General features: G+C 41.5%; 1 protein-coding gene across 1 annotated transcript; it reads left to right on the top strand.

Moving 5' to 3' along the window:
* Positions 1-2213: 2213 nt before the first annotated feature.
* LOC144783365 (endogenous retrovirus group 3 member 1 Env polyprotein-like) lies at positions 2214-2921 on the top strand. Its single transcript, XM_078662375.1, has one exon. It carries the CDS (start codon positions 2214-2216, stop codon positions 2919-2921), a length of 708 nt encoding a protein of 235 aa, XP_078518501.1.
* Positions 2922-20374: the final 17453 nt, after the last annotated feature.

A 20374-nucleotide genomic window follows, 5' to 3' on the forward strand; every position in this document is an offset into this window, starting at 1 on the left:
ATGAATTTTTAAAAATTCGAAAATAATGTTACCACACTAACAAAGTAAATAAATACAAATAAATACAATAACCAGGTTGAGTCAAAAGATTATTATTTTCTTAAAGACAGCAAAATATATTTTTGACTTAACAGGGTACAAAAAAATGCATTTAGGATATAACATCAGCTGTTATTTTCAAATACGCTGTGCGTGATCGACGAAGACAACGCTGCTGCTTTGGTGGTCAATTTGATAAATCGTGACGTCTGACCAGCTGGCTACAATCAAAGTACTAAACCTTATGAAAAGCGAATGGTGGCTGTTTTCTATAAACTATTTGAAGCAATTGCTACAATTAAGCTTTCATTCGAATATTGACAGTATTCCCACCACCTGATTTATATCATTCAACACCACTGACCTGACCAGGAAGTGGACTTTACATGTTGTGGAAGGGTCATCACTTTGATGCATAAAGTCTATGTCCTGATGATGGTCTTATGAAATAATATCGCCAAGACCAAAACGTCGACTATTGAGTCCAATTCTGCACGTTAATCATCAACCACGATTGATTTTCATTTAACCTTGGAACTGAAATCATTGTGTTATTTTATTTCTCAGCAGTTTGGACCTTGTTTCTGATGTAGCATAGGAGTGTAGAAGATACCCCTTGTATATCCGAAATGCATTTTTTTGTACCCTGTTAAATCAAAAATATATTTTGCTGTCTTTAAGAAAATAATAATCTTTTGACTCAAAAACCTGGTTATTGTATTTATTTACTTTGTTAGTGTGGTAACATTATTTTCGAATTTTTAAAAATGTATTCTATTCTCAGCCATTAATGTTCAAGACTGTGGGTTCCTAATTAATTACAGTGACCTTTTTGCTGATAATAACAAACTGAACAAAATCCCTTGCTGGCCCATTCTTCTTATTTTAGATTAGTATCCAGGCAGAAGAAACTGAAATAAGACCTGGACCAAGTCAGATAGAGAGAGATACAGAGGACAGCATTGAACTGGATGTGCCACAACTGAATGAAAATAAAAGAGCATTTGAAGAAAGACAGAGCACAGTGCCAGCTAAAAGACTCAGAAAAGGAGATAAATTGCTTGGTTTTGTTAAAAGACTGACATTTTGCCTTAAAACAATAAATGAAGAACCAGAGCAAGTGAATGAGATAACAAGTCAAGCTGGACCATCCACAGAACAACCCAGAAGGAGGAGTCCATGATTGAAAAGACTAAATAGCAAGTTCAAAGGCCCTGAATGGACCTACGTCATCCTTGAAGATTTTGAAAACTTAGAAATAAGTGACGAAAGTGATGACGAAATAGTTGCTGAACAGACTGACCAAGAAGTGAGACCAACTTGAGAAAGTGCACAGGTCTAAATTCTGTGAAAGTCACACAGAGGGGTTTAGTCTCCTTAGTCAAAAACGGCTGATTATACTGTTAATGGAAAACCGAACAGAAACTGCCTAAAAACATGCTGTAGAATATGCACATGTAGTATAGTGATAGTGCTCGTAGTATGGTTAGGTCTGACAGTAGCTATTCCATATCTGATGAGTAGACAGGTACAGAATGACACTAATATACATGAGAAGGTAGATACATCTGAAAAGTTAAAAACACATGGAAAGGATAGATAGTGTCAGACAGCAAAATGTAGACTTGGAAGCATCAGATGAGGAAGGATTACACTATAGTAAAGTCAAAAATAGAACAAATTTAAATGTGTTCTCTAGTCTGTCAGTACATTATGTAGACGCAATGGAGATAAGTGACTGTAATGTTTGTATGAAATTACCCACATCTGTAGCCGAAGGTGTGACGTATCACCATTTGCCCCTGACATATGGTATTTCATGTAGTATTTTAGTTAGTTTATTTTATAAGAAAGGACCATTACACTATTATTATTCTAACTCAGATGTGATTTTTTCTGAACTTCCTATACGAAGTAATCTGAACCCTGTACATACTAAAAGTGATGTAACACGTTATATGGGTGAATATTTTCTAACAATAGGTACAATAGATATAGCTGAAGCACACAAGAACAATTTACCATGCATTTTACATGAAAAGGAGAAAATATTTTTAAATTTAGTTGAGAAAAGGAGACAGGATTTTCAGAGAAAAGCCACTGAACAGAAACAAAAGATTCCTAAATGGGCTGAGAATATAGGGTTTACCTCTAATGGCAGGACTCAAGCTGCTATGTTGCTGGATTTCGAAAAGAAAGGGAAACTCTGTCTCCATAGGGAGAGAACAAGTTATTATAACAATATATTCATTGGTTCCAGTGAATGTGAACACAATTTTAAGGTAATTGGGGGTTGGGGATTTAAAGATAGAACTGAACCTGTGTTTCCTGGAATTTATTATGTTTGCGGGAACAAAGCATATTTTAAATTGCCTGACCATTTGTATGGGAGCTGCTATTGTGTAATAGTATTCCCAAAGGTATATCATGAATATGAAATCACTGGAAGCAATGAAGAAACATATGGATTAACACGTAGTAAAAGAGCTAGTTTCTCTGACATTGTAGGTGATATATTTAGTGCATTAATACCTTCAGTGGGAGTGGTTCTGAATACTCAAAGAATTTGCAAACTGTCAACAGTAGTGGATCGCTTATCGACTGACACTGCTGGAGGATTTTTGATGATCAATACCGAATTAGTTGCGGTGAGATCAGTGGTTTTACAAAATCGACTTGCTCTTGACACCTTACTGGCGAAAGAGGGCGGAGTCTGTAGAATGTTGAAATCACAACATTGTTGCACTTACATACCTGACAAAAGTGTTGAATTTAAAGGGTATGTAAAGAATATTACACATTTGGAAAAAGAACTCAAACCACTGAAAGCTGGCAGTGCATGGAAGAGACTAACAGATGGTCTCTCATCAATAGGTAATTGATTTACTAACGTAGGGAAAAGTTTTGTAGGTAAAATACTGATGCCAATAGTGGGAATAGCCCTGTTGATTTTAGGAATGATGATTTGTTGCAAATATCGCAAGCATAAAAAGTCATATAAAGTAAATAAGAAAGGAACGAAAAGAAACTTTAATGAGATTGAGCTTGAAGAAATAAATGGGGATATATACAAGAAAATGAAAAAATTCCACATGAATAATGTCGAAAGACCTAAAAGAGTGTTTGAAGAAATAGAACTGAGTAAATGTTGAAAAGTTTGCATCTGTTTCTGTAATTTGTTATGATATAAATATCATCAAAGAGGGGATTGATGGAGCAAGGATTCACACGTAAAGCGACTTGTTTGTTTTCATTCCTCTCAGAATAACACATAATATACTAACTAACATGTTTCGTGGAGAAGTGTGACTCACCGATTAGAGCGGCAGACCCTGAGGCAGAGGGCTGGCCTGGGACCAGGGTTCAATTCCCGACGCGGCAGGGTCTTGGGCTCAATGTCCACGGACTCGATAATTCTCGCCTAGGTGCCTACTCTAATCATGCTCTCTGCTCTCAACCACTCTGCAACTCTGGGCAATAGCTTGCTTAATCTCCACAATGGCCCCGAAAGCGCTAGGATGCCTGGCCTCACCTTGGGGGTGCCCAGTAAGGGGCATCTCACAGGGAAAGCCAAGAAGGGTTCCACAGCGGTATACAGCGCCAGGATGCCTGAAACTTGATAGTGCACTTTACAAGTATACATACATTTACATTTTACAAATGTTTTCGTCTTATTAATATTGCACCACACAACATTTCTAGTATCTAGGGAAAGCTCGCCTATGTGCTATTACTAATCATAATTTGCTTGCACTAAAATGGCCGCTGCTACGCGGGATTTTCCATTGCGCATGCGTCTGTCACACTCACGTGACATGACGTATTACTCTGCTTGGAGGGAAACTTTTGCTTCTACACACTAGAATTAAGATGGCTATTCTGTGTCTTAACGTGTAAGAAGCTTGCATCGCTGCTTTTGCTAAGCGGTTCGTTCTGCCTAATACTTAATGCTATAGTTAAAATAAAATAATGGGAATAGTGTAGAGATAAGTGGTATACAGAACATTCAGTTATTGATTGTTCTAAAACTGTTTCTTTTCTATTTTTACATGTATCGCATTTCTGGGCCTGAGATGTGTCTATAACTCCATTTTGAACCCCACACCGTACATGCGCATAAGAGTCCAAGAAAACTTGACTCAAGACATTGAATGGAAGCCAAGTCTTGGCTTACTAGAAGATGCGCCTGGGAAGCTGACCCCTTAACCCTGCCAGAGGAAGCTAAGTTGTACAATTTATATTACATTGTATTTGTTATTGAAACATTCACTGCCGCGTGGAATAAAAGTGCATGGGAAAATAAATTGATGGGAGGGAATGTTAATTTAAATACAGAATGGAAGTTACCTCATATTAATATGGTGTGATGACCTCTCCTCATCCTTTTGTCCAATCAAAATTGGTGATTCACACATTTGCAACATTGGGGGGTGGTACACTGCCTCGGAAAATAGTATAACTAGGGTAGGCTTAGCTAGTTAGATTGTCCGACTTGTCCGAACAACAGCTCAGTGCCGTATCTACACAAATTGGCCTGCTGGTGGAGTTGACCCCCCCTTCCTCCGGCGCTGGTGTTTTGCTAAGGTTTCCTTACGTGACCCACAGCTTCTCACGGTGCTGCAGAGGTGTGTTTGTGTTCTGAGTAGCAGATGATTTGTACTGGAGGCACAACCTGCCAGTAAACAATTCCTACGTGTACACAAACTCCAAAGGTTCCCACATAATATATTTAAGCTGCGCACGACAACACCTGCAGTATGTTTTGTTTTTGATAAATTAATACATTCCTTTTGTTTACACCTGCTTTAAGTATGTGCTAGTTATTATGCTAAGCCGGTTTAGCTTTCCATAGTACATTGGTCTTTGCTATATGTTTTTTTGCATTGATCCACCCCAGTCGCGCCTCCTTGAGGCAAAGTAGTTGCTGCACTGTGGTAAGCTCACCTTTCCAGCCCAAAACACATTTTGTGCTGAAAAGTAAATGCCAACTTCGCTTTGAGCCATTTTACATCTCTTTGTTTCACGCTCAACCTATGCTGAGCTGGGTCCAAACAGGTGGCATGGTGGGCAAAAAATGACAGATTGGGATTCTGTCCGAGCAATTGCCAGTGGCTGACATCAATTCAAGCATTCCATCACCTAGTTGTTGTTGCAGTTGACGTATATGCGTTGAGGTGGGTCCTGTGCTCACTGTGCTATACCTTGCTGATGAGCCCTTATCAGGGTGAAATTGGTCCTAGGTTGATTGTTTTCCGGTTCAGGGAGGATCTGGCATGGTAGTTAGGGCTGGACAGTTCCCATTGGAGAAGGGTCAAGACTGATTTACATTTGACTGGGTCCAAACTGAGGGGACACAGTGGGCAAAAAACGATGGATTGTAATGTTGTCCCAAGCGATTGCCAGTGGCTGAGATTAATTCAGGTACTCTATCCATCACCATGTTGTTGTTGCAGTTGGCAGCCACATGCAAAGCCATAATAAATTTGACCTTCATGTGCAAAACAGCCCATTTTACACCCGAGATTACAAAAGTCCCTTCTCCTTACCTATGTCGGATGAGTGACACTGGTGGTTTACTTGTATATACTTTCTCAGATTAAAACAATCTGGACTTCTGAGAATTTAAATGCTCACAAATAATCATGTTTATTTAATCCTGAGTTTACCATTTTCTTAGCTCTGACACCAGCTAGACCGCATTTCCTTCTGCATTCCATAAAGATCTCTGAAGAATGTTTAGCCAATTTTAAGTGTTCCGGGCTACAGAGACATACAGGTAAAACAACATGCATAAAACACGAGCAGGTCAGCATACCAGGAAACCTCCCTGCCCCTGAGCGAACGTCTGACCTTGATAATTGCTGGTGTACCTTCCTTTTGTACGAGCCTAGGATTCAATAGTAATAAGATTTACGGTCAGAATGTCTGACACTGTCACAGACATTCTCTTGTTCGGTGTACCTCTATTCTGTCCTTCCTCATGTTTATGCAACCTATGGTAGCTGCTCTTAAGAGTGCAAGGGGCTTTTTTGATCAATCATAGTCACAGTCTGTGGGAAGAAATTATTCTCTTTTCCCTGGGACACCTACCTTTATATAGTCTGCCTGTGTCAAGTTTATTGTGACCAGGGTCGGACTGGGAACCCAAAGCAGCTCTGGCCAATATTGTCAGACCAGCCTCCCGTACGGTGCAGACCGAGAGCTGTAAGCAAACCTGACCCCTACAAAGTGGAGATTTGGGGGGGGGGGTTCTACCCCCCAAAATTGGAAAAATGCATTCTACAACACATTTGTCATTATTTATTCAATTTTATTAGCTTTTAAAGCATAGTAAATTATGATCTTACTATACACCAGGATGCAACAACCTTTGTTGGGGCTCTTTAATGATTTCCCTCGCTATCACCCTCGAACAGTGCCTCTCATCTCTCCATAGCCCCTCTCTCACATGGATTTTATCTGTTTAAAAGCTACTCTCATAACAGTGTAGAGTGTTGGAGCACTTTATATCACACACACATATAGAGACAATGAGTCATACGTGTGTAAATCAGTGTATAGAAAATGTTACATAAGGCAAAGGGGACATCAAGGTATAGGATTCACATGTCATATTTACTGGTAGACATTTTTTAAGAGTGCTTGGTCTGGAGAAGCAAAAACTCAGGATTCAGAACATAACACAGTGGTTAGGGTTAACCTCAATAATATGAATTTATTTCTATTCTACCCAAACAAAACTTTTTAGCAACATCAGGATAATGAAAACTAGGAAAATCATAACTTTCTAACCTGTACCAAAGACAAAACATGCTCTCTTTTTATTATAAACATCGGGGGTAAGTGCATGATCCTATTACCATTTCCTCTGTTGGCTCTTCCTTTTGAAAATATTACTTCTTAGACACCAGGTGATGGATTTGGTGATATTATTCCTATCATTTGTGTGTGTGTTTCTTGTTGTTGAATGTCACTTTGGATGTATATGGGTTAACTTTGAGGATGCCTTGATTTGTTTAAGTTACTAATAAGTTAATATTTTTCTTTTAGCTAAACGGAGGGTCTTGGCCAAGTGTTTTTCCGCCCTCCTTGTTTTTACTTGTACAACATTTTGTTTTCTAATTGCGTTCTGAAGAAGTAGTATGGGCAGCTGTCCACACAACTCCAAAACGCACATTGGCACCTACACGACTGCCCCTGAGACATGACTAAGGAATATGCTGCACCCAGATGAGAATGATGAGTATCAAGTTTATAAAGTATAAATAAGCCATCCATTTTATGAAAATATGTTCTATGGAGGCCTGTAAATGTTTGTCAGGCAAATAGTCTTTTGGAAATGTATAAGGACTTATACATCCTATATTGGAACGTACTTATGAGCTTATTTATTTGTTTTCTTCATATCTGTCCACAAGACAGTCTTAATGTGTTACCAGGAGATGTGTCAGTATGAGTGGTATGTATGAAGTTTGTCAGTAGGTTGTGTTTTTTAGCATGTGAGGGTGATACAGTTACCTTTATCAAAGCATTTGGATAAATTATTGTGTCTTAAAATATGGACTGTGAACATGAATGTGAAAATAAAGATAAAAGTTTGATTCTTTCCATCTGAAAAAGATATTACGGTTTTGTGCGATTATCTTCTATATTTAACTCTTTATTTAGAGCATTGTATTGGAGGTGAGTTGTTTTCTTCTTTTAAGCAAAACATCCTCTGTTACCAAATGATCAAGCGCACATCTGTGCATCTCAACTTTCTAAGGTGGTCATCTATCAGAATGTGCCACTGCTTATATGGACGACCTTTGACTGTTGACTAGAACTATGTGAAAGGAGCTAGCTCCAGCACAAAATTTCCAATACAGCTAAACCAATGACTCCACAAACACTATAGAGAGGATGGTGTCAAAATCAGGAAGGTTTATTTACAACTTAGTCGAAGTTACAACTCAATCAGTCAGTAAACCAATTTATCAAATAAGCAAGAAGTTACCCTGAAGTGCCACGCCATAGGTAAAATTTGCTTTATTTATGAAGGCTGTAGACAAGCAGGATGGGCCAAAACACTGACCGTGTCTCCGGTGTATGCGGGAGTAGGTCTGCTGATTAAAAGGTAAAATAACATGCAGTATGCAGTATTTTGGACACAGCATCACCCAACTGGGGGTTTGAAAATACTTTATTGATTGGACTACAAAGCAGCCTCACTCGAGGAATACTGAAGCGGACTGCAGTAACCACGAGGCCATGTGACTTTGGCCACGCCCACGGGGGTTGGGTTACAAGTTTTAAAACGGACCGCTTTGCACTGCTCTGTTTGCCTGCATCTGCCACTGATAAAGGGTTCATCCCGAAACGTGTATGGCCTGTACTTGGAGGTTTTGGCCCATCCTGCTGGTCTGCAGCCTTCATAAATAAAGCTAATTTTACCTACGGCATGGCACTTCAGGGTAACTTCTTGTATGGATTATATATATATATATATATCAATTTGGTCATACAATCTAATGTGTATATTATGAAAAAGAAGATGCAAAATATAACAAAATACAAGATACAAAACAGAAAATAGATTGGTTCCATAAAGGAACTCCCCTAATCTAAATAAGGCACTGAAGGTGGCGAGGGGAAATTAAGTGAAAGGTGTCAGCATCTGTTGAACCCATTTAAGTTTCAGGGGATATAAGCACAGGTGTTCATGCATGAAAATCAATACCACAAGTCAGGGCAATAAGCAGAGTTCAAGAAAGTTCTTCCCTCAGCGAAGTCAGGTCAGAATCTGCTCAACTATAAGAGCTTGGACAATTTAAAAAAGTTTTGGATCGCTTCGTCCCACCAACTCCCTCTGGTTGGACCAATCTGGGTACAGCATCTCCTGAGAGTAGATAAACGGCCCATGTTCCCACCACCAAACAAAGAAACACACCTGCAGTACCGTTTTGAAAGTAGCAATAGTCTGGTCTGACTGGTACAGGAGACTCTGTCCCATCTCCACGCTCTGCATGTCCAAAGCCATATTATATTTACTGTTGCCTAATCTATCAGTTCTCTACATAAACAAAAGCCTATTCTAACTAACAAAGTAGATAGGACACATAAATTAGAAAGAAAACATGGGAGCAACTCAAGAACATCATTTTATTCTGAATTCGAGGAAGACCTTAAGAAATATCAAGTCAAGCTTAAGGCCTTGCCACAATAACTCCAATGTTAAGAGAGTAAATGACAGTCAATTGAATACAGTTACTTTAAGCAATGCCTCAATTTTCAGTCAATTATATAAAAGTGGCTATGACTAAATATAGCTCCTTGCTAACACTCTGATTAATGCATTTGTACACTGATTAATATTTTATTAAACCGATTATTAATTTGGTGCATAAATGTATGTAACCCTGAATTACTCTGCTCCCATAATGAAAAGTTAAAACAAAGCAATTAGGTCTTTCCTACTGCTTGTGAAAAGTATGTGTTTAAGGCAAACAGCTTTTTAGAGTGGAGGGTTATTACACTGTGCTTAAACCTGTAGGCAGGCATTTTGGTACATGGACTCTCACACAATACTGTAGTAGGCAAGTGTTTTGGTGCTAGTGACCCACCTGAACAAACCATGCGGATAGACGATTTACAATATGGTAAAACTTGTTAGGCTCTATTAGTAGGAATTTTGTATTTTTTGCACAACTGTATTTTGTACATATTTGTAATTTTACTTGGGTTAAGCCTTATGATTACTTTATGGGAAGTCGTTTGAACGAACACAGTAGGTCTAAGTTAGTTATGGTGACAAGCTAGTGATAAAGGGTACAGGGTTTATTGCTTATAATGAAAAGTTACAATAAAGGCAGTAGGCCTTACATATTGATTGTAAAATCAGTTAAAACCAATAGACTCTTAAGGTAAATTGGTATTACTCTGTATTAAAGCCTACAGATTGGTTTTTCGTCATTACACAAAATCACGCAGATTACCATAGTAGGTAAGAATTTAGGCGCTGGTTGCCCCTTCAGACGAACCTTGGGTATACAAAATGTGTACCTTCACAGTCCTTGTTATGCCTTCTAGGAACTGTAATTGTGTATACCATGTAATTTTATGACTGTATGCCTGAGGGTTGTCTTGTGGAAAAGGTTTAGCTCCGTACCAGAGGCCTCAGTTGGTTATAGTGATAAGCCATTGATAATAGCTTCAGGCCTGATTGGTACACTAGGAAAAATATTTCTACTGCCATAGGTCTGATCTGTTTATGTGGAAAAGTTATGATAAATGCATTTGGCTTGACATATAGACTGTTAAAACATATGTAAAAATCAACAGACAATTAAAGAGTGATTGTTATTTCTCTATATTAAAGCCTACAGGTAGGTATTTTGTCAAGGGAAGTGTCAAATTACCTTTGTACAGAATTATTTTGGTGTTGGTTACTGCTTCTGACAAAACCTACGGGGAGAAGGTTTGCACTGCAATAATTCGAGCTAGAATCTCCTCTTATATGTCTGCAAGGATCTTGTAATAAAAGGTATTACATTATTAAACAATGCACACATCCACATATATAAATGTATATTCATAAGGGCAAAGAGTCCCTTCGGTTTCACTCTGTTCTGCCATTGGTTTTATTAAGTGCCATTTACACTCTGCTTCTGCCCATGACAGTAAACTGCATGGGGTGAAGGATCAGTCTTCTTCAGTCATTAGCTCTTTGGCCCTATGAATGATGGCATTTTCTGATCACATGTATATCCACCTGACAATTAGAGTGCTTGAGTATCAGGGCTGTCTGGCCCATTCTTCAGTTTTGAATGTTCTCCTTTATAGTTTCCCTGTCAGTTCTTTGCTTCTCCTCAATTTATTTTAATGTTTCCTAAGAATATACTACACTCTTCAGGCAGTGCTAATAGGTTGCTTGCTTGTTGCTCAATACATGTGCAGTGCATCACATTCCACATGGCCGCTTCTTCTAAACTATGAGAACATTATTGAATGCTTTTGTCCTTAGTTTATCATTCTAAAATACTAGGAAAGGGGTGAGGAGGGGCATTTCACAATGTGGTTAGTTTACAAAGTTTGTGAACACCCACATAAAGATGAGTTTGTAGGTACTCACAAATTTGTCTCCAACCTCTTCCAATCCTGGAAATGGACAGAGATTTACTCTTGTTAAGGCCAGGAGAACAACCAGGTTATCTTTTAAGCATCACACATTTCACCCAGTATTGCTGTTGGAGTGACAGAGTGAAATTACAGAGCGAAATGTTTTTCCATTGTGGAAGCTCATGTAAATGGTACATTTTTCAAAAGTAATTTTGTCAATGATGTAACTACTGTAGATAAATTATGAATTAATCTTCTGAAGAAATTAGCTAAATAATAAAAAAAAACATTGCACGTGTATTGCAAAGTATTGTTGTGGCTAAGCCAAAACTGTCTGAGTTCTCTTTGGGTCCATGGAAACTCATCTAGGTATGATCTTCGAACCCCCCAAAACACATTAATTCTGACACATATTGTCAATCTGGCAAATAAATAGCTCTCATGTAAATATGACAAGACTAGTGAACTTGCTGAATATGATCCTTGAAAGTGTCAAAATAAACTCAGGATATCCCCAATATGTATCACAGTAAAGATGTCCTAAATGTCCAAGATTAGAAATACAAGGCCCTGTTTAAACTTACCTCTACCTAGGTTTGCATCCTTCCCTTGTGCTTAAATGAGTAGTTAGTGCAGCAAATCCTCTTAATGAGTTAGAAGCACATATAGGCCCAGAGAGTACCCTTCTCTGGGATCCACTTCCACTCCTAGCCACCACACATTTCGGACAGTGCATAAAGGAGGGAGTTCTAGAGATACTGTCCTCAGGGCTTACTCCAGTTCCATTGACCTTCAAGCACTCTTGCCCCCTTTCGCAGGCATTGGGAAGTGTAAGGGTATTTTCCATCTTGCTGTTATTGTGTGGAATGCACCAGAAATAAAAAAAAAACATGATTTCAGGAATCCCAGCGAGGGTTGAGCACCAAGAGTTTGCACTTTATCCCAAACTATAGATCGGGCCCTGTAGGTATGAAATTGCAATTTTACTCTACAGGACGCAGATGATACACGTTGCTACCAAAAAGATTTGCATTTATTCACAATGCTACGTCTTTCCATAAATGTATCAAGTCAACCCTAATATTTATGGTACGCAGAAAAATAAGAGCATCATTAAGGAATGCACAGATTCCTCTACGCCTTACATTAGTGAGAATGGAAGGCTGGAGGATGCACGTACCCTGAAAAAAATCAATAAAAATCAAATTATAAAGTTTAGAAACATTTGTTGGTGTAGATTCATGATCCACATCGCCATGTAAAGGTTCTGTAAACGAATGATAGTGACACACTTTTTTTTTGTTTGAAAATTTTTTATTGAGGGAAGAAAAAGAAAAAACATAAAGCAGCTATAAGGAATGTATGACGTTACAACGCATACATTTACATCGCATGCAATTACAACAATTTTTTTAAAACTACATTTACAACACATTCTATTACATCGCATTATACCTTTACAACGCATACCATTACAACACATACCATTACATTGCATTTAAGATAAGTGTTGGAGAGTGTAGGGGTAAAAATTACTATTCTAACTCCAGTGGGTGCAACAGTAGGGTAAGTGTTGGATAGTGTAGGGGTACTTTGCGTTGTAATAGTATGCGTTGTAATGACATGCAATGTAATGTCTGCGCTGTAGTGTCATGCGTTGTAATGTCATGCGTTGTAGTGACATGCAATGTAATGGTTTCGTTGTAGTGACATGCGTTGTAAAGGATTTTGCGATGTAATGACTGCATAGTAAATGTAGCGCGATGTGATGACTGCGTTGTAAAGGTTTTTTCCCAGCGATAGACACCATATAAGTCCACAGCATAAAAGTAAATTTTTCAATATATTTAAGACCAAAGAAACACAATAGAAACCCTCCTGTTCCGCCAGATTAATACTTTACGGCATATACATCAAGTAAGTAATGCGTAGCATGATAAGTTCGCCAAATCAAGATGAACACTTGACGACACCCGGCATGCAGGTGACTGCCTTATTCAGTACTGGGTGGGGGCATATCATTCACATCAGTGAGATCCAGCAGTCTATTCCGTTCACGTTGTCGTTCTACTGTGGTGGATAGGCAGATGTTACCCCTGTATCTATTCCACCCCCCACCCCCCATTTGTAGTCCCATTTCTTGGGGCAGCCCCTATGTTTGAAGACATCTTTTTCGGCAAGCATCCTGTCCATGTCAACTGCCCAATCACGTAGGGTCGGAACTGTCCCCACTCTCCATTTCTGGGCAATATAACGCTTTGCAATGGCCCACCCAAGCGAAGCCCATGTTTGCTCTATTTGCGTTAAGTCAGTAGCTTCCCAGATATTTAAAAGGCATAATTGGGGGGAGGCCTTAAAAGATTTACCACCGCCCTCTCCATTTGTTGCATGACCCCACTCCAGTATTTTTGCACTATCAAGCAGTCCCAAAGAACATGAAAGAAGGTTCCCGGTTGGTGACATTGCCGGAGGCCCAGAGGGTCAGTCCTCCTTCCTATCTTGACCAAAATCCCGGCATCTAAATATACACGATGCAGGCTCTTCAGTTGGACCAGGTGCAACCTCATAGGGATAGCCACTTCCTTGGGGGAGGCTAGGGCATCACGCCAATCCTCATTTTCCAGGTCTCCCAGATCTGCCTCCCAGAGTTGCTGCAGATGCCTTAAGGGGTCTGGGCAATTGTTTATTGGCTTTTTATATGTAAGGGATATTGCCTTTTTGTTTATGTGGTCAAGTATCAGTCTGCCCTCCAGTGGAGAGGCCTCAGGGAGAGGGGCTTCTTTGGGCAAAACTGCTTTGACTGCATGACTGATTTGAAGGTATCGGTAGGCCTCGGTCTGTGCTAGTTGATATTTGGTCTGTAGTTCTGCAAATGACGCTAATCTACCCCCTATCCACATGTTCCCCACTGTCGATATACCTATCGTATCCCACTTGACAAAACCAGGGCATTTGCTAAGCTGCCGCAGCAGGTATGGTTCCCAAAGTGGTGTGGCCTTTGTGATCGTGTTATACCACCCCCATTTTCTATTCACGCTGTGCCAGACCTTCACTGTGTGCGCTGTGGGCCCTGTGAGGTTGAGGTTATGAGGGTTTATATAGAGTGCTCTAGTGCATCCACCCGACCCAGGACCCATCGATCTGTACGAAAATTTGGGTTGTCATATTCCCCATGTACCCACCTATTGATTGGAACCATCCGAGAAGCCTGATAATAAAGCCTCATGTCGGGTATGGCAATACCCCCGTCATACCACCCCATTGTCAACTTTCTCATAGCTATTCTTGGGGCCCGTCCGTCCCACAGTAGCCCGCGCACAACACCCTTGACACCGACGAAATAGTTATCAGGGACCTTTTTAGGGGTATTTTGCAACTCGTAGAGAAACAACGGTAGTGATAGCATCTTGAAGAGTAAGAGGAAGAGATCGCCAGTATCTAGCGTCAGGTTGAAGGCGAGTCAGGGTTGCAAGCAGGTTGGACTCATAGTTCAAATTCGGATCCGGCATAATATAGATGCCGAGATACTTGAATATATTTGTTGCCACTGGTATGTCATACCCTCAGGTGCAGCACGGCGGCACACCCCAAAGCACATAGAGCTGGGACTTAGTCTAATTGATGCTATAGCCTGAATGGGAGCCAAAGATATGGTATATGTGGAGAACCCAGCGGAGAGATCGGGAGGGCGAGGCCAAATATAAGAGGATATCATCCGCATATAGAAAGATGCGATCTTCGTGGTTCTCAGTCCACTTCAGCCCCCTAATCTCTGGGTCTCCCCTAATCCAGACCGCCAGTGGTTCCAGCACTAGGACAAATAACAAGGGTGACAGAGGGCACCCCTGCCTAGTACCCCTCCCCAGTGGGAATCAGCTTGAGACGTGGTTGTTGACTGTCACATTGGCGGTCGGGTGGGCATAGAGCAATTGGATCCACTTTATGAAGTTTGGGCCGAAACCCATCCTTTCTAAGATTGGGAAGAGAAACTCCCACTCAATAGTATTAAACACCATGGATGCATCTAACGACAGCAAAGCTGCATCCTCCCTGATCGTTTCTCATCTACCAAGGGCCCCATGGAGTCGCCTCAGGTTTAGAGCTGTATTCCTCCCTGGCATAAACCCGGATAGGTCAGGGTGCACAAGTTCCGTAAAGCAGGGGATAAGCCAAGGCTTTCTCTAACTCTAATAACATTTTCCTTGGCGATTTCAACTTGCACTGGAACGACCCCAAGGACCCTCAGGTCAATGCCATCATAGGCTTCCTCGCCAACCAAGCCCTTACCCAAGCCTGCGCACTCCCTACTCACTCGAAAGGCACTCCTCTAGACTAGATCATCGCTAAGGAATCAGCGGGCAAACTTATCTCTATAGACCCATGTGATTGGTCTGACCACCAGGCTTTCTCCTTCCTTCTGCTGGCACCCTCAAGACATGGACACCACAACCCGTAATCCCCAAACGAAGGGTTAGAGACACCAAGAACCTAGATCACAGAAATTGGCTGCGCGCTGTGAGACTGATCTCCCACCCCCCCTCATCTCACCTCGGTCAACAGCCTCACGGAACATTACTTCTCTACTATATCCAACATTCTCGATGACCTTGCGCCGCTAAAACTCAAAAGAACCCAGATCAAAGACAGGAATCACTGGTTTAATTAATCCCTCAAAAAGGAGAGGAGATCCCTTCGGCAGACGGACCGTAACTGGAAACAGCACCTGTCAGCAGCCCAACTAAAACTTCTCCGCCAGGCCAGAAATGCCTACAATATGAAAATACTCAATTCGAAAAAAGAATTCTTCAGAACAGAACTAGAGAACGCCAAGAATAGACCTCGCAAGCTATTCGACTTGGTCAAACACCAATCCAACAAACTAGCAAAAACCTCCAAAGAAACCCCTAAATTGCTAATATCTTGCGAGGAATTCTCCTTCTTCTTCTGCAACAAAATCTCTGCCCTAAGAAACGAACTTACATCTGCAATTTTCTTCCTAACTCTGTTGGCTCTACCTTTTCTCTTGTCGCTGCCCTCCCAGAAAATTCTATCCTCCTTAAACCCGAACAATCATTTCAATGATCCTCTCCACTCTAACTGCCTAGCTGCCGCCTCTCAGGCTACCATCCCTTCCTGGACTGCAATAATCAACGCTTCCCTCCTACAGGGATCGATACCTGACTCTCTTAAAGCCAGCCAAGTCGCCCCATCTTGAAAAAACCTACGCTGGATCCTACCTCCCTTGACAACTATAGACCTATAGCCAACATCCAACTCCTAGCCTTAGTTCTGGAAAAATGTGTGCAACAGCAGCTGAGCCTACACATCACCAACTTCCACTTACTAGACGACTTCCGATCCGGGTTCAGACCTGGACACAGCACTGAAACCACCCTCCTCTACATCGTGGATGATGCCCTCCGAGCCCTGGACCAAGGCAAAACCTGTCTCCTTATCCTCCTAGACCTATTATCTGCTTTCGATACGGCCAACCACGAAACACTCCTTGAACGCCTCAAACTCAGGATGGGTTTGGATGGCAACTTTCTTGAATGGTTTAGGTCCTTCCTCCAGAATCGCTCACAGAGAGTCCTAATTAACGGCAACCTATCCTCCCTCTCCGATCATGGTGGGAGTCCCTCAAGGCTCAACCCTGTCCCCTACCCTCTTCAATCTTTACCTTTAACCGCTCACAGAGGTGCTACGCATCGTCATTATCTCCTACCACATGTATGCCGACGACACACAGATCTACATTAAAATCTCTTCTCCTAAGGACATTCTCTCCCTGAATGAGGCCTTCAAGCTGACTGTTCACTGGCTCACCTCTAACCATCTCAAACTTAACGCAAAAAAAACGAGTTTCTTCTTATCTCCCACCCAAAACCAATCCAGACATCCAAGAATGGATCAAGGCTATCACAACGCTAAACTGCCCTCCTACCATTGTGGACTTTGCTAAATCCCTTGGAATAACTCTAGACGGCAGCTTGAACATGCGTGGCCATATCAACTCGATGGGCAAAACTGCCAGATTTCACCTGAGTTACCTAAGAAACCTGAAACCCTTCCTCCACACTCCCGACCTAAAAACAGCAACCCAGGCACTAGTCATCTCCAGACTAGAATACTGATGCTCTACTCTCGCAGTTCTACCCAAGAACTCTCTGGCCCCACTGAAAGCCTGCCTCAACGCCGCCACCAGATTCCTAATCAGTTCAAAGAAATTCCCCACCTTAAAGCTCTGAACTGGCTTCCTCTGGAGGCCAGAATCCAACTTAAGATGGCCGTCATTACTGACAAGGCTCTATACTCCAATTCTCCTTCATTCCTCGCCCAGAAACTAGTGATATCCGGAGGAGCCAGAAACTCCTGGTCTGCCAGAGACCTTTTGCTCCAACCAGCTCGCTTCCGGAAAAAAAACACTACAATGGGAACTTCTCTGGGGCCGCTCCAAGAATATGGAACTCTCTCCCGCCCACCATCAGAAGACTGTCATCTTTGGCACGCTTCAATAAGGAGACCATAATTTGCCTTATGGGCAAATTCCTCGCCTACCGATCACATTACAATCTCCTCTACGACCTTGTTCCACCCACCATTACTGCATTATTCTTGGTGTTTCCGGATGATACCTTCCCGGCCCTTCTGGGCATCCCACCCGGGAGCTGAGACTACTTATTTTCTTGTATAATGATTCTACTTGCTTTTATCCCAAATGAATCTGGAATTTGAGACTGTTTGTTTTTCCGGTATAAGATACCTACCCCTTTGTATCCCATTGGTATCCTCCCCTCCTAAGTCCTTTGTATACCACCCGTCAATCCTGTAAAGCACTCTGATACCCTCACGGGTCTGGTTCGCGCTCTATAAAACTTTTAAATAAATAAAAGGATTAATGAAAGCAGTAATGCACACACTGACTATAATCTCCTAATGCTAGGAATTGCAGCACGCCATGAGTGTGAAAACAATGCATGCATATGCATCTATTCCACAGGGGGGCATTATCCTACTTTGTGTTTCCAACAAATACTTTCATTCATCTCACTTTTGTAACTCCCACTCTTTCCCGCATTGATGTTTGTGGATGATACCCTGCTCCTTTCAAAGGGATATATGACGGTATAAGGTGTGCTTTCACAACGCGTACCGTTACCACGCAGGTTTTACAACGCAAGTCGTTACAACGACTTGCGCTGGGGGGCGCTGGATAGTGAATAGTTTAATTTCCTATTCCAACTCCAGTCCCCGTGGATAGTAGGGAAGGTGTTGGATAGTAAATTAAACTATTCCCTATCCTCCAGCGCCCTCTAGCGCAAGTCGTTGTAACGACTTGCGTTGTAAAACCTGCGTGGTAACGGTACCACGTTGTGAAAGTTTTGTTGTAAAGGATGTTTCCCTTTCAAAGTCACCCATGGGGATGCAGAGAGTATTAAGGGAATTCACTGACTTTTGCAAAAAGAGGAAACTTCAAGTTAACATCAGTAAAACAAAATATATGGTGTTTAGCGCCAAACCTTCTTCCTATCCCCACCCAGTTATGAATGACATTCCGCTGGAACGAGTCAACGTCTTCGAATATGTGGGACTGACCCTGAATGACAAAATGACTTGGGCTCCCCAAATTGAGAAGTGGAGGAATGTGGCTCAATGGTTAGAGCGGCAGACCCTGATGCAGAGTTCTGGACAGGGACCAGGGTTCGATTCCCGCCTCGGCGCGGTCTCGGGCTCAGTTTCCTTGGACCTGTTAATTCTCGCCTCGGTGCCTATTCTAATCACAGGCCCCATGCTGCAACTCTGGGCAATAGCTTGCTTAGCCTCCACACCGGCCCCAACAGCGCTAAGGATGCCTGGCTTCACCCTGGGGTGTAAAAATTAGGTTTCATGTTAAATGAGCGCGCCCTTAGTGATTTCCAAATCACACATTCTCTGATTCACCCTGGGGGTGCCCAGGAGTGGACACTTCACAGGGAAAGCCAGGAGGGGTTCCACAGCGGTATGAGTATCAGCGCTAGGAAGCCGAATAGGCGACACCGCAAGGTGACCGTTTGGTGACAGTGCGCTCTATAAGTACCATGACATTTACATTTACATCTGAGGCTTACCCAGACAATAGGTGGGCTAAGGAAAGTCCATAATGGTTGTTCACTGAAGGCAATTAGTCCGCAGTTGGAGATCTACAAAGTTCAAGCTCGCTCGGCAGCCTTGTATGGGGCGGAACTTTGGGGCCATATTATAACCAACACATTAACGATAACTGAAAACAAATTCCTCAGAAGTATCACGCCGTTGTCAAGTAACACTCCACTGGTCCCATTAAGGATGGACCTGGGTGTCCTCCCTGTGGCGGATCTTATTTCGAGCCGACCACTACTATACTGGCGCCGGAATACAGCCGAGTTAAGTCACTACAGGGAGGAGCTCAGGTCGTTTCTACAGATACCAGGAGCGTTGGGAAAAATACCGTGGCTGTCTACTGTAAGAGATTCTTTTAAGGCAATTGGTAGAGAGGATCTAGGGGCAACTCCTGAGGAAGCATGTGTAACTACCCCGAAAAAAACCCTATCCAAACAGCTTAAAGATCACAATTTGCGGCTTGTAAACCAAGTGCATACTACCACAAGCTTGACCTGGGTGTTTTTGAATCACAAATCTTCTTATTGCTTTGAACAGGCTTTGGATGTAATACATCCTCCGTTTATAAGGAGACTCTTTCTCCAATTCAGATACGGCACCCTTCCACTTTTCGCAACAACAAACAAGTGGATAGATGAGTCTTGTTATCTTTGTCCTGGTTGCAACGTGATGGAAGAAACTGAAGCCCATGTGGTCTTTTTCTGCCTGGCCTATAAGCAGGCTAGGAAAAAATGGATTATACAATTATGCAGGAACCTGGGTATAAGGGAGTACTCTGCCACACTTAGAATTTTAAAATCTGAAATGGATCCACTGTTTCTATTTTAGCTCTGGAGTGTCTTTTTATATAACATTAACAACATGTTCAATAACTTTTTTTAATGCTTTTATACTAATTTATTGTCTTAAGATAAAAGGGATCTGAAAACTACTCTCTTTAAACTTTGTGAATACCATGGGCATCTTTGGGTCTTACTGCAACTAGCAAAGTCACAACTGTAATTTAAGATACCGATGTAATTTAAAATTGTATATTTTAATTTCTGTACTTTTATGACTAAAAAGTCAAAATAAAGTTATTATGATGATGAACTCCCAC

The sequence above is a fragment of the Lissotriton helveticus genome, chromosome 9 (genome assembly GCF_964261635.1).
Source record: "Lissotriton helveticus chromosome 9, aLisHel1.1, whole genome shotgun sequence".
Taxonomy (NCBI): domain Eukaryota; kingdom Metazoa; phylum Chordata; class Amphibia; order Caudata; family Salamandridae; genus Lissotriton; species Lissotriton helveticus.